The sequence below is a fragment of the Cheilinus undulatus genome, linkage group 18, assembly GCF_018320785.1.
Source record: "Cheilinus undulatus linkage group 18, ASM1832078v1, whole genome shotgun sequence".
Classification (NCBI taxonomy): Eukaryota; Metazoa; Chordata; class Actinopteri; order Labriformes; family Labridae; genus Cheilinus; species Cheilinus undulatus.
In genome coordinates this window covers 27,332,225-27,350,487 of record NC_054882.1, presented here as the reverse complement: position 1 = coordinate 27,350,487, position 18,263 = coordinate 27,332,225, and the positions used below count along the sequence as shown (strand labels likewise).

The window sequence follows — 18,263 nt, the reverse complement described above, 5'->3', positions numbered from 1 at the left end:
TGCATTTTTATGAAGACTTTGCACTCTAGTACTTTTTTTGTACTTTATTGCAAATTTCAAATAAAAATCCCAAAATGTATAAATGTTTGTACAGTAAATAGTTACAAGAGTTTTTTATAGTGGGTTTTTGTTGTTGTTGTTGAAACAGAAAATCAAACAAACATACCTAAATCTTCCCTCCAAAATCTACAAATTAAACAAAAAAAAAAAAAAAACACTTTTTCCGGTCAAAAAATAATTTAAAACAATAAAACTGCAGTTTATTTATTTTTTTTTTTTTTTCTTTGTGCCAACAAATCATCAGACTGTCAAAACATGCCTTTGTATGTTTAGTCCACTTGGAGGGGTTTGTTGGCCTTTCAGTGGCAGTTTTGGAGTTTGGTTTGCTAGGTGGCGCTGTTATCTTGTCCTTACTGTTGAAAAAATCAAGTTAACTTATTACCAACCAACTGAACCGGAAGTGGTTTGTTTGCTTTCGTCGGAAAATAGACGCAACAGAGTTAAGAAGGCGCCCTTTTATTCTGAAAGTTCGAAAAGTTGCCTAAACGTAATGATTTTGTTGTGTCTCGCTTGACTGTAGTGCAACTATAGTTTGACGTATAATGCGACGTTGTATTTTTCTGACTTTGCATCTTTAGAGGGGATTTCAGGCCCCCTGGTTGTACTTTTGGTCTAACTGGCGTTTTTGTTGTCGACTCAGGTAACATGGTAGACGTGTGTACGGTTTAGTAGGCGTCTTTCAGAAGGAGTTGTCTTCAGGCCTGTACGGGTTATTTCCATCACTGCCACGGGCAAACAAGTCTCCGAACCAAAATGTCACTAGAGGACTATGAAAGACATTTCGACTCGCTAAACTCAGATTTGGGTGGCGGATCTGTGGTCAGTGAGCGATCAGCGTCGAGCACGTTTTATGGCGAAGAGGAGAAACTGCATTACATTCCTATCCGGATCCTCGGGAGGGGGGCGTTTGGTGAAGCAACTCTGTACAGAAGAACAGAGGTAAACTACACTGTGTCAAAGCATGCACAGCTGTCTTTGATAAGAAAAAGAGACAACGAGCAGCATTTTGAAGCTGAAATATTCCATCTCTGTTGCAGTTTCAGGGTGATAGGTCTTCTGCAGCTTCTCAAGCTCCATAGAACTTATTTTATTTACTCAGACATGGTTTCCAAGTCTTAAATTACCAATACCACACCTTGTTATGAAATAAACACTTAGAGGTATCACAAATATCTTGTTACTTGTAGTACTTTTCCTTTAATAGGGGATTTATTTTGAATGACTGTGGTACAGAAAACTCTAGATAACTGAACCCTCGCTGGTCGTCAGTTTTCTTACCCCTGTGAGAAATTCTTCAGTGGAACAAGATAAATGTCTTGACTTGACTTTTTTCACTTCCCAGTCATGTCACTCATCAATGTTTAATGATAAGAATTTTTTTGTTTTCAATCTTTTTCAGTGATTCTGTCTTATGCAGAGAATCGCTGATATGCAGTCATTCTGGTTGTGGGGGTTAAAAATGCTTAATTGTGCTTTTAAATTGTATTTATTGATGACATTTCTTTATTACTACTTCCAGGACAATTCTCTGGTGGTATGGAAGGAGGTGGAACTGAACTCGCTCTCAGAGAAGGACCGTAGAGATGTCATGAATGAAATCAGCATCTTGTCCATTCTGGAGCACAACAACATCATTGCCTATTTCAATCACTTCATGGATAAAAACACTCTTTTCATAGAGTTAGAGTATTGTAATGGTAAGTAAATGCTGTGACTATGCCCACTTGTGTTTAGGATGAATTTAAATAGTCTGACAGAGTGCTAAATGGTGTAATTTCCACAGGAGGTAATCTTTACGATAAAATCAATCAACGGAAGGGGAAGCTCTTCAGTGAAGATGTATGTGGCAACACTTCAAGGCATTTATTATACACAGACAATCTACTGTCACATAGTTGACTTACCTTTAACGTGTTTCTTTAGGTGGTTATTTGGTATCTATACCAAATTGCCTCAGCAGTGGCCCATATTCACAAGGCTGGGATCTTGCACAGGTGAGATGTTTTCCTGTAGGAATTTAAAAAGCATATGATATATGTTTTTATAATGAAACTTCTCATTTTCTCACAGAGACATCAAAACTCTGAATATTTTTCTAACAAAGACTGACCTCATCAAGCTAGGAGACTATGGCCTCGCAAAGAAGCTAGACTCTGAGTTTTCAATGGCTGAGACTGTGAGTTTGATTTTATTTTTCAAATATATTCATTATATTTTCAGGTGATTAAATAATCCCTTTGCTCCACTAACCTTAGTAGTGTAGTGTTAGTGGGCATAATGTACAGTGCTTGAAAAAATATTCACCCCCTTGGATTTTCTACCCTTTTATTGAATTTATAAACCAGTCATGGCCAATATGATTAGGCTTTTCTGACCAAAAACACAAAAAGCTTGTCTATAATTTCAAATTGAAAAGACTCCTACAAAGTGACTTCAATTAAATACAAAATGTAATGCAAAATGAGTGACTGCATAAATATTTACTCTTTTCAAATCAGTATTTAGTAGATGCAACTTTGGCTGCAATCACAGCACTGAGTCTGTGTACAGGTCTCAATCTGGCACTGCAATTTTACTCCATTGTTCTTTTCTAAACTGCTCAAGCCTTGTCAGGTTGCACAGGGTTTGGGTGTGAACAGCCCTTTTCAAGTCGAGTCACAAATTCTCTATTGGATTGAGGTCTGGACCTTGACTCAGCCACTCCAGAACATTCACCTTATTGTCTTTAAACCATTTCTGGGTAGCTTTCGCTGTATGCTTTAGTTCATTGTCTTTCTGTACAATAAATCTTCTCCCAAGCCATACTTCTTTTGCAGACTGAATAAGATTGTCTTCCTGTGTCTTAAATTTTGTCGTATTCATTTTACCTCTACCTTTACAAGCCTTCCAGGGCCGGCTGCCAAGAAGCATCCCTACAGCATGACGCTGCCACCACCGTGCTTCATAGTGGGTGGTGTGTTTGTGGTGATGTGCAGTGTTTGGTGTCTGTCAAACATAGTCTTGTCTGATGGCAAAAGGCCCCATTTTGGTCTCATCAAACCAAAGAACTTTCTCCCACTTGACCATGTAGATTCCCACATGCCTTTTGGCAAACTCTAGTCAAGATTTGATATAAGTTTTCTTTAACAGTGGCTTTCTCTTTGCCACCCTCCCTTAAAGTTCTGGTTGGTGAAGAACCCAGGCACAAGCTGTGATATGCAGTGTCTCTCCCGTCTCAGCTGCTGAAGCTTGTAACTCCTTCAGAGTAGTCATAGGTGTCTTGGTAGCCTATCTTGCTCTTTCTCTCTCTCTCTAGTCTCCTTGCAGAGTCACTCAGTTTGTGAGGACGGCCTGATCTAGGTAGATTCACACATGCACCATATTCCTTCCATTTCCTGATGATGGATTTAACTGAACTCCAGGGGATGTTCAGTGCCTTGGAAATGTTTGGTATCCATTGCCTACCTTTTAAAATTTTCTCTGAGTTGTTTGGAGTGTTCTTTTATTTTTATGGTGTAATGGTTGCCAGGAATACAGATTAACCGGTGACTGGACCTTCCAGACACAGATGTATTTATAGTACAATCACTTGAGTCACATTCTTCGCAATCAGGTGATCCCCATTATTTATGCAGTAACTTATTTTACCTTACATATTTTTTATTTTATTGACATTTGTAGAAATTGGTTTTCACTTTGACATTGGCGATTTTTATTTGCCAAAAAAGCCAAATGATATTGACCATTATTGATTTATAAAATTAATGAAAGGGTAAGAAATCCAAGGGTATGAATACTTTTTATAGGCGCTGTATGTGTATTGTTTTTAGTATCTGGTGAGAATACACTTTGTAGAGGATAACACACTCACTCCCATATAATCAGACTAAAAGATACTTTTTTTGCTCTTTCTTCCTCTGTAAATCCAGTGTGTGGGAACCCCATACTACATGTCACCTGAGTTGTGCCAGGGAGCCAAATACAACTTCAAATCAGACATCTGGGCCATGGGTTGTGTACTTTTCGAAGTCTTAACTCTTACAAGAACATTTGATGCAACGGTAAGATTATTTTTCCAGAATACTTTGCCAGAAAATTGTGATTCCTTTTATCCACATGAAATTATTAATTTAGCTGTTTGTTTCGTGTAGAACCCTCTGAACCTCTGTGTGAAGATAGTCCAGGGAAACTGGACCATGGAGGTGAACTCGGATGTTTACTCTCCTGAATTGATCAAACTGGTGTATGAATGTCTTGATAAAGTAAGTGAAGAGAATAACGAGAGAAGAGAATTTTAGGTTTTTGACCAGTTTGGGAGGAATGTCGCTGATAATTTTTTGTGACACTTTTTGTGTTGTAGGATCCTGCAAAGAGGCCTACAGGTGACCAGATTCTTGATCAGCCGTTTATCTCCTGCCGCAGACAGTGAGTTGCAAAGGAAGAGGAAAGAAAATAAAGTAGAATCTGATGTATGTTATAAAATCCAAACACCCATGCCCTCTCTGACAACTTATTCTCTGTTAGGGAGCTTGAAGAGCGAGTTGCCCTGTTGAACTCAGCAATGAAAAGACCAAAGTAAGCTGTAACACCAGTGTTTTCTTCAGTGTAAATCTTGTCCATGGTCCCTATTTGTTTATGTAACTGGTTCGTTGTCCATAGGCTGAGTACAGTGACAGACACCCCTGTTGCTGTGGTGACGACACGCTCGAGGGAGGTGTATTTCTGGGGTGGTGGCAAGTTCACCCCGCAAAAAATGGATGCTTTTAAAGGAGGGAGCAGTGCCCAACACGTGTGTGCAGGAGAGAGTCACTTTGCCGTGGTGTCAGTGGAAAAGGAGCTGTATACTTGGGCTGTAAGTATTAGTAGAGAGATGAGCTGCATCCAGTTGTTGGGGCATTTCACTGACTTGGGTCATCTTCTCAGAATGTCCAAGGAGGAGCAAAGATGGTGGGCCAGCTGGGACATGGAGACCAGGCCTCGTACCGGCAGCCAAAAAAGGTGGAGAAGCTGCAGGGGAAAGCCATCCGACAGGTGGCATGTGGGGCTGACTTTACTGCCTGTGTGACCGGTGAGGGAGAAGAACATCCCAGAAAAAGAAATGTAACAAAATCCTCTTATTTGTGACTGTGAATATGTCTGCTGCTGCTGATTTTGCAGATGAAGACCAGATGTACATGTTTGGGTCAGACTATTACGGCTGCATTGGGGTGGAAGGCGAGCATGGCATGGAGATTTTGGAGCCGGTGCTGTTGGAATTCTTTGAGGAGCGGCCTGTGCGTCAGGTTTCATGTGGAGACAATCATGTGGTGGTCCTGACCCAGAGTGGGGACATTTACTCCTGGGGCTGCGGAGAGTATGGTAAATATCGTTGCTGTCATTTTTAGCACCTTCCTGCTTCCTTGTTGTTTTTGCAGTTCTAAAAGTGGCCAGCAGATGGAGACAGGGCTGCTGTTAATGTGCAGGTGTTACACTAAGTGTTTCCAGTCAAAATGTGTCTGTTTTTCTTGCTGCAGGGCGTTTGGGCCTGGAATGTGAGGATGACTTTAATTCTCCGATGCAGGTAAAATCTTGTTTTGTCTTGTTCTTGACTATCTGTCAGTGGGCCAGAGTTTTGTAGAAGCTAGTACAGTACAGCAGAATTGTTAAAAGAAGCACTTTATATTTTCTGTCTTTCCAAGGTTGAGATCCCTAAAGGTGCCACCATCTCCTCAGTGTCATGTGGCAGTGATGGAACCTTCTTCTTGACAGAAGCTGGCAAAGTGTTAGCATGTGGAAACAATGAATTCAATAAGCTTGGTCTAAACCAGGGGATCACTGGTCTGAAAAACCACCCTGGAGAGGTACTGGCTTACACTTAAAGGTGGTCATAATTAATACTTTGGTAACCCAGCTATCCTTAGCTAGCTTGTTTCCTGTACTCTTCACTAGGCTTTTCAAGGGATTCCATACATCACCACACTGACCTTGGCCAAGCAGCTTTCACGATTCAAGATTCAGGCTATTGCTCCAGGGAAGACCCATACAGCTGCAGTAGATGGTACTACAAAAAGAAGCTTACATTTCTCTTCCGGGTGAAAAATGTCACTTTTTGCAATATGCATAATTTTCAGATATTTTTTCTTTGCAGGACGTGGTCGCCTGATTACATTTGGTTGCAACAAGTATGGGCAGCTGGGTGTAAAGGACTTCAAGAAACATCAGGGTGTCCAGGTCCTTGTTGGACCCTTTGGGGGGAAGATTGTGACCAAAGTGTCATGTGGTGACGGCTTCACTATTGCAGCAACCGAAGGTACAAAAACAGTTTTCTGGTGTGCCTTTGGCAATAGTGTGAATATCATTCGTCTTAATATGGAAAGGTTTATGTTAGTTTATCCATTCCTAGGAGTTACTTTAAGTGTTGAGTATCATGATCACTTCATTGTTTCCTGCAGACAATCAGATCTTTGCGTGGGGAAATGCAGGAAATGGGCGCCTGGGGATGCCTGCTGATAAGGGATTTGGTTCTGAGGTGTGCCCTGCCATGCCAAGACCCATCTTTGGTTCCCTCCACCATGTACCGGACCTGTCTTGCCGAGGCTGGCACACCATTATAATAATGGGTTTGTAATCACAACCAGTAATGCACATGCATGCCAGCTACAGTCACAGCAAACAGGTTGTTCCAATCAGATGGTTATGTTGGATTTCAAAAGAAACACCGACAGCTGATCTATAATCATCCCAAAAAAGGTTTAAAAGTATCAACAGGTTTGTTCTGCACGGCCGTTGTACTCATAGCTAGGGCTGGGCAATTATGTCAAAAATAAAAATTATGATTAATTGAACTTTCTACCTCAATTTCGATTAATGAACGATTATTCCGCCCCAAACCTCTGACTCTGTTTGTTCTGTAAATATTTGTATAATTTTGTAACAAATAATGGAAAGGAACATGCATAGATAAACATCTTGTGGTTATTTATTGAAACAATTGAATTCAAAACACATATCAGCTGAAAGAAAATGTTTTTTTTTCCATTTATAAGCCAAATTTTTCCTGAATTTTTCTTGATAAAAAAACAAATTATTTTTATACTTTTGTGTAAAAATTAGAAAATAACTTTGCTGCTCAAGCTGCACAATCAGCTCCGTGTGTGAGTTTTAGCAGACTGGATGGGATGGTGTCACATTACTAGTACTTCCCTTGTAATTCCAGCAGGCTGTGTTCCCTGCGACACCTGGCTTCCTATCACGCGCCTAAACAGCCAGTAGTTTGTCTTTAAGGGGTTGGTGCATTAGTAGAGAGAGAATTACAGGGGGAAAATTTGAAAATAATAAACATGACAGGTTTTCAACGATTAGAGGCTCTAAATGTCGGTTTCAATAATTTTTTGATTAATTGCCCAGCTTTACTCATAGTTTCACAAATGTGAGGAAAGTGAGAGGAGATAAAAGAGAGAGCTGCCAAGACAGGTCATACAGAACTGGGATGATGCCAGTTTGTACAGGCTTGCTGGGATTGGACAGTCAAGTTTTTTGCATTTTATGATTAAAATAATTTTAAACCCAGTAGTTTTGGGGAAATCATTTTGTTTCTGTGTGCCAAGTAAAATAATGTTAGCATCCATAATAAATCTAGGATTTTTGGAAAAGCTGTGTTAAAATGTCCTTGCTGTTTTGGGAAATGCTTTTAAAAAAGGAAATGTTCATAAGGGGGCTAATAATTGTATCCTCATTTGTACAAATACATTTTTGCCAATAGTATCGCTATCATAAACCAGTAATAGATGTAGCACAGACCTATAACTGAAGAGCCTAGAACACATATAAAATCTAAGAAACAAGGATGAACAAAGACTTCAGCTGATGTAGGTCTGTAGTTCCCTCTTGAAACTTAATTATTTGTACATAGCTGATATTCACAACTTATGTCGGTCAGCTTTTACCTTAGTAATATCGTTCTGTGCCCAAGCACACTTATGTATATACACAGTCTGAGACAGTAGATGAAAGGACTATGCACACAGATGGTTGGCAAGTCTTCTAAGAAGGAGGAACCATGGCAACCACTTGCACTATCAACTGGGTGACATGAGTTCATGCTCCAATGCAGACCATGGAGTCCATCTTGCTACTAGTGATGCATTAATATGTATGAGATGCAAACAATGACCCTCTTCCTACTTTAACATCTACTGTGTAGTTCAGAGTATAGAGTAGGCCTGTACTGCATGAATACGACTGTTTTTGAAGAGACCAGAACATTTAGAATTATCATTTCAACTCTGCTCACTGACAAGTATCCTGTACTGGAGTATGATTGTGTTCACATCTCCCGCAGACTGTGCTCGGGTACACAAGTCCGGTCAGCTTAATTAAATAAGCTAGACTTTGTGCGCAAGTGTACTTGGAGCTGGGCCCAGGTCCCTAATGTGAAACCATTCAAAAGGGCATTACAATTAGAAATTATAGGTCAAATGCAGATAACACAATTGTTATTTTTGCTAAATATTCAGTGAAATGATGTTGCCTATGGTAGCTTTGATTGATCCATTTTCTTTTCTTTGCAGAAAAAGTGCTCAACTCCAAGACTATTCGATCTAACAGCAGTGGACTATCTGTCGGTAGTGGTAAATAATTTCACTTTTATATTGAATGATTTATTAACTTGCTTCATAGTCACAAGTCTACAATGTTTTTGTGTGAACAAACTTTTTTGTTGTCAAACAGGACTTGACCAGGAGGCTTCAACGTCAACAGTAGATCTGGATATAGAACCTGGTTCAGAGACAGAGTGCCGGGACAGGGGTCTTGGGGGCACCATGGAGGATCATACAGAGGAGTGTTTCATGGGTACCCCCATGATGTCTGCCAACCAGACTGGAGACAGCTCTTGCCCGCTGTGGCTTAGAAAGGTTTGCTGAAAAGAAAAAATGACACGTCAAAAGACAGAGACATTTAGGATTGCTGTGATCTCATTCACAGAGGTTGTCATCCAACAGGAGCTGGAAGATGCCGAGTTCATCCCCATGCCAGACAACTCAGACCTGCCCTCTCCTGACCAGCTCCCGTCTTTCTCTGATAGTGTCACACTTCCTTATGAGGAACTGAAGGAGCTAAAGGCCGCAGCAGCAGCAGTCAGCTTTAACACAGGCCTATCGGTAAATAGCTGTTCTTATGTCTATTTTAGACATTTACTATAAACTTCAAATGATTTGCTGTTGTGCAAAATGCATTTTGAGAAACATCCACTGTTTTCTGTTAAAATTCTTCCACAGACTAAACGAATGGACTGGGATAAAGTTAATGGAGATGACTCTTGCAAAAAAGGACAGCCCGGCTCATGCTGTGAAGCGAGTAGCGAGGTCTTACAGGTATCAAATTTGCCCAAATCACAGTGAAAATGATGATCACATCAGTGCATCCTGTTTTCATGTTTAACCAAAAGAGTTTGTTTTGCAGCTACGAGAAACAGTTGCTCGTCAAGAGATGAGAATTGAGATGCTTGAGAAACAGGTGAGACTCTTTACCACCACCACCTCAACAGCCTGCTCTAATTTTTTAATCTTCTCAATAAGCATTTATTCCTTCTGGCTTTAGATTGATGAGCAGAAAAAGGAGAATGAACGGCTCTTGTCAGCAATGAATCGGTTAACACTGCAGGATGCAGGATGTGACAGTAACAGTCACTCTGATCGTACGCCCTGCGATGGAAGAGGCAGAGGAGGTGGATTCTCAAACCATGGGGGTCGATCTGCAGGAGCCGGCGTGTGAGATTCAAATGTTTGAATATCCTTATCATGGGAGAATTGCTGAAAATGTTAGCACTTAATGAACAGTGGATTCACAGCCTCAGTCCATTTACAATGGTTACAATACAGTATACATGTTTGACAAGCACCAAGCTGCATGATTACAAATGACTGTATAAGTCATACTGTAAAATACCTTGCTCTCACATGCACACCTGTTCAGAGTGATATGGCGAGTCACTCCAGACTGAAATGTTGGCTGGATTCAACATGACGGCTCGGATCTTTCCTCCTACTATTGACAATCATTGTCAATCATCCTAGGGTTACTCTGTGCTGTCAGTGTCTCAGTGGTTTAACCATTGACTTAAAGTGATGTCAGAATTGAGGCTTTAACCATGAGTGCCTCAGATAATGGTATTTATAGCAAGACAAGTAAGAAAAGTGTTTACAATAAGGAAGAACTTGCTAAAACATAGAAAGATTCTGGTTTCCTAATCATTTATGAAGATACGTGCATGATTTCACTCACATGACACCATTTTCAACTGAGGAAATGCAAGTTTTACACATCACTTTATTTCTTCCTTGTTTTCAAGTTCTTAAAGAGCTAAAATGCCAAAGAGATGGTTTTGAAACAATGTCTTCAGAGATGTTAGTCATAACAATGCAAAAAATAAGATTATATTTGCATTTTTATTGTTTAAGTGAAACATAACTACTGATGAATTTTTTAACAGTTGCTTGTGGTTACTTTTTCGAACTTCCTATTTGTTGGTGCAGCACATATATGCACACATGTATAAACACTTGAACCATTTTATTTTAATGCAAAAACATTTAAAACATGTAATGTCTGGACTTAGCAGTTCATCATTTTTGCTTCATTCACTGCTTTTTTCTGTTTCTTTTCTCTTGTCTATGGTACTTTCTGAATGTTTTACTGTATTTTGCTGCATTTTTGAAATGTGTATGTGCGATTTGATATTTGTTGTGTTATCATATATATGTTTGGTATCTTTCCCTGACTTGTCAGAGAACTGTCAAATGTCAACTTTGTAATTCTGGCAGTATTTCAGGCTGATGATTGTAAGATGATTTACAATGCCTTAGCAAGCTATTGAAACCAAGTAAGTGCAAATATGATAATGCTGTGCCTTAGTTTATTTTTTATACAGTGCTTTGACTGCATCGAGAAAAAAAATATGGTTTCTTTTTACAGTTAACAAAATATTGTGTAGCTGTGATAACTGTATTAACACTCCTTCTAGCACAAACTGTTGTCATGCTTTATGGAAAAGCCTTAAATAAAACCAACAGCTGTCATTCGTAAGAGTGCTTGATCAATATTTTCTTCAGCTGTTTGTTGTAGTTTTCAACAAGTCTCAGACCATCTCCTGAAGAACCCCAGCCTATTCTTCTATAGCCAAACTCTCAAGCTCTTCCAGACCTGGAAGTTTTCTGGCATGGACCTTTGTCTTCAGTTCACCCTACAGAGTTTCAATGGGATTTAAGTCAGGGCTGTGTTCAGGCCAGTCAATAATCTTCACTTTGGTCTTCTGGGGCTAGTTTTTCACCAGGAACCACGTACAGTCATGGATGAAAGTATTGGCACCCCTGAAAATACACCATTTATCCAAGAAATTGTTGCAATTACAAATATTTTTGGTATACACATGTTTATTTCATTTATGTGCATTGGAATAACGCAAAGAAACAGAAGAAAAAAAGCCAAAATTGACATAATTTTACACAAAACTCTAAAATGGGCCGGACAAAATTATTGGCACCCTTTTAAAACTGTGGGTAAATCATTTTATTTCAAGCATGTGATGTTCATTTAAAGGAGACATATTATACCCTTTTAAGATAAGCTTAAATTGGTCTGAGGTCCCCAAAATATGCCTGTGAAGTTTGTTGCTGAAAAAACACTCCAGTATAGGATTTTTGTACGTTTAAAACCCCCTCTATTTCAGCCCTTCTCAGAACGAGCCGTTTCTGTGTCTGTGGCTTTAAATGGTAGTTAGCTGTCTGACTCCACCCCTGACCACACCTCTCTCAAGAAATACATGCACCTCCCAGACCGTAGTCAGAAATGGTAGTAGCTGTCTGAGCTCCAGCATCACAGCTGGTAGCTGAGAGGATCAGTAGAGGATGAGGTCACCAGGAGCTAAATCTGAGAACAGCTTATTTCAGCACACATTTTTTGAAAGGTGGAGAAAGAGAGGCACAGAGGGAATGGATTTTTCTGGTATTTGAGGGGATTGTGGACAGGCCAGGGGCACATATTTGTGTTAGAAAAGCCTGAAAAAGTGATTTTTGCATAATATGTCTCCTTTAAACTCACCTGTGGCAAGTAACAGGTGCTGGTGAGACCAGTTAGAATGTATAAAAGTTGTCTCAACCTTTGTGTTGTGTGCCTGTGTATGTCACACCAAGCATGGAGAAGAGGACTTAAGAAGCAAAATTGTGGAAAAATATGAAAAATCTCAAGGTTACAAGACCATCTCCAGAGATCTTGAAATTCCTTTGTCCACTGTGCGTAATATAATCAAAAAGTTTATAACCCATGGAACTGTGGCTAATCTCCCTAGACGCTGACGGAAGAGGAAAAAATTACAAAAGAATGCAAAGCAGGATAGTTGCAGGCTGTCCTGCAGACTCAGGGTGCAAAAGTGTCAGCTCGGACCATACATCATCATCTGAATGAGATGAAGCGCTATGGCGGGAGACCGAGGAGAACCCCCACTGCTGACAAAGAGACATGAAAAAAGCCAGATTGGAGTTTGCAAAAATGTACCAAGTAAGCCTCAATCCTTCTGGGAGAACATTTTGTGGACAGATGAGACTAAGGTAAAGATTTTTGGAAAAGCATGTCATTCTACGGTTTACATGGTGGAGGCTCAAAGATGTTTTGGGGTTGTTTTGCTGCCTCTGGCACTGGGTGCCTTGATTGTGTGCAAGGAATCATGGAATCTGGAGACTTTCAAAAGATATTGGTCCGCAATGTAGGGCCTAGTGTCAGAAAGCTGGGTCTTGCGTCAGAGGTCATGGGTGTTCCAGCAGGACAATGACTCCAAACATACCTCAAAAAGCACCAAGAAATGGTTTGAGACAAAGCACGCTGGAGAGTTCTTAAGTGGCCAGCAGTGAGTCCCGATCTAAATCCCATTGAGCACCTATGGAGAGATCTCAAAATTGTTGTTGCAAGAAGGCACCCTTCAAATCTGAGAGACCTGGAGCAGTTTGTTAAACAAGAGTGGTCCAAAATTTCAGTTGAGAGGTGTAAGAAGCTTGTTGATGGTTACAGGAGGCGATTGGTTTCAGTTATTTTTCCCAAGGGTGTGCAACCAAATATAAAGTTGAGGGTGCCAACAATTTTGTCTGGCCTATTTTTTGAGTTTTGAGTAAAATTATGTCAATTTTGGCTTTTTTCTTGTGCTTTTTTGTGTTGTTCCAATGCACATAAAGGAAATAAACGTGTATACCAATGTTTTGGGTCATGTTGGAAGACAACCCAGACCTAATTTTGCTGCTGACTGTCTGAGCTTTTCTTCCAAAATCTTCACAAATCCTTCTTTAAGAGATTCCCAGTTCAAGCAGCATCCCAACAGCATATCACTCCCACTGCCGTGTTTTACTGGAGGGACGCTGTTTTTTGGGTAATATGCCTCTCCCCTCTTTCTCCAAACATACTAGCAATGTCTCTATAGCCAAAGAGCTCTAGTTTGGTCTCATTTGACCAAAGATCATGCTTCCAGTATGCATAATCTTTCTCCAGGTCATGCTTCACATACTTCATTTTTCTTGGTCTGCCACCTTTCAGTCCATTCCTTGGCAAGGCTGTAGTGATCTTCTTTGAGACTACAAATCACAGCTTCGCGAAGTCATTCACTCATGTCTTAGCAGTTGTTCTGGAGTCTTTAGACACATCTCTCACTAGTTTTCTTTCAAGAGTCTTTGAAATCTCTCTCTTCCTACCTCTGCCAGGCTTGTTCTGTACTGTGCGGCTCTCTTTGAATTTATCAATGAGACTTTGTGAGCATCCACACTTCTTTTTCTCAAGCCTAAACTGATTCTTTTTATTTGTGCCTTGATACTTTGTCAAGAGACAGCGCAAATCCTTATTGAGGTTTTTATACTGTGTGTGACTTTAAAGGTAACCCTAGTTTTCACTAGCTCTGAGCATGACAAAGTTTTTGTAGATAAAAGTATATAACAAAGACACAAGGACAAAGTGTTGCATTCAATTTTTTTGCCAAGTCACTTAAACAGATGTGAAGTTCCAGCAGGGGTCACGCATCATTTGTGTGTCATGCTGGTCAATCCTTTCTTCTTTTTCTTTAAAGCCTGAGACAGCAAAAAAATAATGAAACTGTTATAACCCATTGAAAAAAAAACAATCTAGCATACAATACATGAAAAGTTTGGTTAAAAAGGACAGCAGCTGAAAGTGGCGAAATCAGTACTACTTTCCATAACACAAGTCACCTTTTTCTTTAACAAACTAAACGACCCAAATTATTAATGCATCCTCTGTATCAGATTTGTTGCCACCAAGCCAAAGAATAATGCAAGGTAATGTAAAAAAGTGTTTAAAATGACAAGTGTTCTGTAGTTAAAGCAGTGATTCTCAACTGTTCTAGCTTCAGTGTCCACCTACATCCCCTAAATGGCAAATCACAACCCAAATTTCTTCAATTTTTTAAATCCTGACAGAATGGTTTTAATTGGAAAATAGGCAGTTTGGACCTGAGATGGAACTAAAAATGGCAATAAAAAGATGGACCCACATCCTTCAAAATAAAAGCACATCAAAGATTTTTTTTGCCATATTTCTTTTTCCCCAGGCACACATCCATAACGCAGTGAAAACGGTTTTGTGATGCACTTTAGGGTCCGGACCAGCCAGTTGAGAACCAAAGTTTTTGAGAACAAAGATTTAACTGTCCTACCTCGGGAGTTCTGGATCTGCTGTGGGTTTTCAGGTAGTCCCCTAAGGCGGTTCCCTTGGTTCTATGGGTGAAGGAGTTGAAGACTTTACGGTTTGTGTTTTTCACCTTCTCGCAGATTAAGACATGCTTCTCCAACCTCTTGCTTGCAAATTTTCGGTCGCAGAATTTGCAGGGAAGCAGACTGTGATCATTGTCCGTGCTGTCTGGGAAGCTGAGCTCCTCTGGGTCTTGTGCGCTGCGGTGAGGTGAACTCAAAGCTGGTTGTTCTTCAGACGGGTTTCCTCCTGCATCTCTGGAGTTTTGAGTTGTATTTTGATGGGAAGTTTTGTGCTGACTCCTGTGATGTTCATTATCAGAATCAAGCATCTCCTTATATGTGTCTTCTCTATATTTCTTTTCTCTTGCTAAGCCTTTATTGCCCCTAGGCATTGTACTTTGCTCTCTTTCTTGTGCTTTCTCTGTTGACTTTCCATTTCTTTCTCCCTGAATGCCACCATCTCTTTCAGACCTTCCTTTCTCTCTGGTATGGTCTTTCTCATTTTCCCAGTTCAAATTGTTCAGCCGTCCACTTGTTTCTTGCTTACAAGCTGTGATCGTATGAGTTCCATGACGTCCTTTTCTTTGAAACTGCTCATCTTTTTCTTGTCTTTTCCATGTGGCCCCTTCTCCCTCTTCCTTTTTATTTCTCATGCTGTCCATCATGCGTTGTTTAACATCCTCTTGCTTTCTGTGCTGCATCATCACTCCTTTACTCCTCACTGGTTCTCTCCTCTGCTGTTTTGACAGCTTGGTCTTTGTCTCAGTTTTCACCCTCTCTTCTTGCCTCTGGTTATAGTCATCACCTAGAGCAATATTTTGCTGAGCTCCTTCAACTCTCTGTCTTGCTTTTGCCTCCACCCTCCACAGCTTCTCTCGTAGCATGAGCTGTTTTTCTTGAATGGCTCTGGTCATTTCCAGTTCTCCAATGTGGTGTTTGTGTGTGACCTCTCCTGGATGTTGGGATCTGGTGGCGTCTCTGCCATTTGAATGATGTTCTTTGGGTGACAAAGGGCCTCTTGGTTGTTTGTTAATGGTGATCTTTCCAAAATCATGCAGGTCAATGGAGTCCTGCGTCCTCGGGTTGTTAGGTTTCCTGTGGCCGACTGGTTTATTTGGGAATGGCAGCTTGTCTTGATGTGCAACACCATGTTGAGCTTGAGTATAAATATTGCTGTGCATTTGTCTTTGAGGACTATGTCTTCTCCTTGTGTATGTGCTCATGTTTTCATCAGTAGCTATTGATTATATCTCACAGGTCACAGGTCAGTTGCAGACACCTGAGGTCTTCACACCAGCTGCCAAGGGTCATTTCCTATATATCGGGAACAAAAGATTAATAAAGTTGGGCTAATAGACAAAGAGGCTTGGGGACTAAGAAGCAAAACTCAAATGTACAACTATAGTTTTCTGCATTTGTGGATGATGGCTCTCACTGTGGTTCACTGGGGTCTGAAAGCCTTAGAAATGGCTTTGTAATCCTTCCAGACTGATGGATGTCAATGACTTTGTTTCTCATCTGTTTTTGAATTCCTTTAAATGGCAGTGACATTTTTTTTTTAGATCTTTTAGCCTACTTCACTACATGTTCTATTTTAGGGATTTCTTTATTCAACAGATCTGGCAGTAATCAGGCTGGGATGTGGCTCATGAAATTGAACTCAGCTTTCCTAACACTGTGGTTAATCACAGTTAATTCATGAATTAACCAGGGGGCAATTTCATATAGGGCCAGATAGGTCTGGATGGTTTTCCCCTTTACAAATAAAATCATCATTTAAAATCTGCCTTTTGTATTTACTTGGGTTAACTTCATCTAATATCAAAATTTGTTTGATAATATGAAACATTTAGGCTAAGCGTGACAAAGGAGGCAGATACTTTTGCACAGTTCTGTACTCGGCCAAATTTATTCACAGTGATCAAGACATGTATTTTGAATGTTGATAAGGGGCCAAGAGTGAAAAGAATATTAGCAAAATAGAGTTTGCTCAAAAAAAGTCCCTGTGAATGACAATGGATCCCAACACAGAAGGTCCAAGTCTGTCAAAGTTCATCCAGCTCAAAGTTGAACTGGATGGATTCCTATGAACACATTGAATTGATATAATAAAATGCTAAATGGGGAAAGGACTGATGTTGATCATATTAACTATTATTAAATGCGATGTATTAACTTTGCAAGACATCGTATTTAAGACATTTTACATGGCGTCTTTGTTTTGCCAATCAGTTATTCAACTTATTGCCATATTGTATGCCAATGCCAAATGAAACGTGAAGAGCTGTTCAACCCCTAATACCAGCTTAATAACTCTAAATACTAGAAATAAAGCCAACAACCCCGACTTGAAATTCAAATACTTACTTGTGTCGTCTGTTTTAACGCTGAAACCACGAGTTTAGCCAGCAACAAATATAACCTATCGCTATACTGACCGTGACGACCGCCTCTCACAACGTTTGCATTTGTTGCCTAGAAACTTTCGGCTGCCATCTGATTGGTCCGTTTAACAGTGCTTCCGGAAACACAACGATCACGTATGTTTTGAAATATCAGTCAGAGCCTCTGAGCTCAGGGGTTGCCTAACTGCCGCAAAGTGGTATACAGGTGAAGTACATTTGAGGCAGCAGGCTATCTTGAATTACTACAGCATGTATTAGAAGCTACATATCTTAATTATGTGGTGTTTAGCCTCGTTTTTGCATGCTTAGATTGTGTTAGCATAGCGTAACCAACACAGTGGGGCTGTAGCTTACATAATGAAACACCAGCATTAACATACACTTACTTTCTAGGTCCATCATGTCCGACGAAGACCTGATATCAGTGGATTATGAGGTTTTTGGAAAAGTGCAAGGTGTATTTTTTCGGAAATACACTCAAGTGAGTCTGACATTGATGCAGTTTTAGCCCTTGAGAAGCATGGCTTTTAAAATGTCGTTTTAAAGCAGGAAAGTGTATATTTGATTTATGAGAATTTTATGAAGCGTGGTGTTGTTTTTATTGTGCTTTTGGAGATTCCTCACTGTAGATGATTTGCAGTATTAAGGTAATGTAGAAACAATATATAAGACTTAATGGTGCTTGATGATAAAATTATGAGGATTCAAAGCCCATACACATCCAGTAATCTCTTCTCAGTTTCCCATCTCAGTCATCCTCTCCTTTGGTTGCCCATCTATGCTACTTTCATAGTCACTTTCTTGTTTATTCCCCATGCAGGCAGAAGGGAAGAAGCTTGGCTTGGTTGGATGGGTCCAAAACACAGGCGCAGGAACAGTCCAGGGGCAGCTACAAGGGCCGAAAAGCAAGGTGAAGGAAATGCAAGAATGGCTGAGAACCACGGGGAGCCCCAAGTCTCACATAATCAAGGCAGAATTCAACAACGAGAAAACAGTGGATAGCCTTGAACACTCATCTTTTAACATTGTAAAATAGAATAACTCAGATTTTGCCTGTAAGATTAATGTTGAAGAAGATGTTTTATTTATTTAGTAC

At 40.1% G+C, this 18,263-nt stretch overlaps 1 protein-coding gene across 2 annotated transcripts; it reads left to right on the top strand.

Annotated features, from left to right (window-relative positions):
• Window positions 1-495: 495 nt before the first annotated feature.
• LOC121526449 (serine/threonine-protein kinase Nek9) lies at window positions 496-11,098 on the top strand. Of its 2 annotated transcripts, none has more exons than XM_041813052.1 (23): window positions 496-999; window positions 1,580-1,757; window positions 1,844-1,899; window positions 1,984-2,054; window positions 2,131-2,236; window positions 3,969-4,100; window positions 4,191-4,301; window positions 4,400-4,464; window positions 4,564-4,614; window positions 4,699-4,891; window positions 4,963-5,107; window positions 5,197-5,397; window positions 5,553-5,599; window positions 5,718-5,879; window positions 5,968-6,076; window positions 6,167-6,328; window positions 6,471-6,638; window positions 8,589-8,642; window positions 8,749-8,933; window positions 9,021-9,179; window positions 9,297-9,392; window positions 9,481-9,534; window positions 9,619-11,098. In XM_041813052.1, the coding sequence occupies exons 1-23, from the start codon at window positions 814-816 to the stop codon at window positions 9,790-9,792; spliced, it is 2,865 nt and encodes a 954-aa protein (XP_041668986.1). In that variant the 5' UTR covers window positions 496-813; the 3' UTR covers window positions 9,793-11,098. The 2 variants fall into 2 exon arrangements, with proteins under 2 accessions (XP_041668986.1, XP_041668985.1); XM_041813051.1 differs by having other exon boundaries at window positions 8,589-8,648.
• Window positions 11,099-18,263: the final 7,165 nt, after the last annotated feature.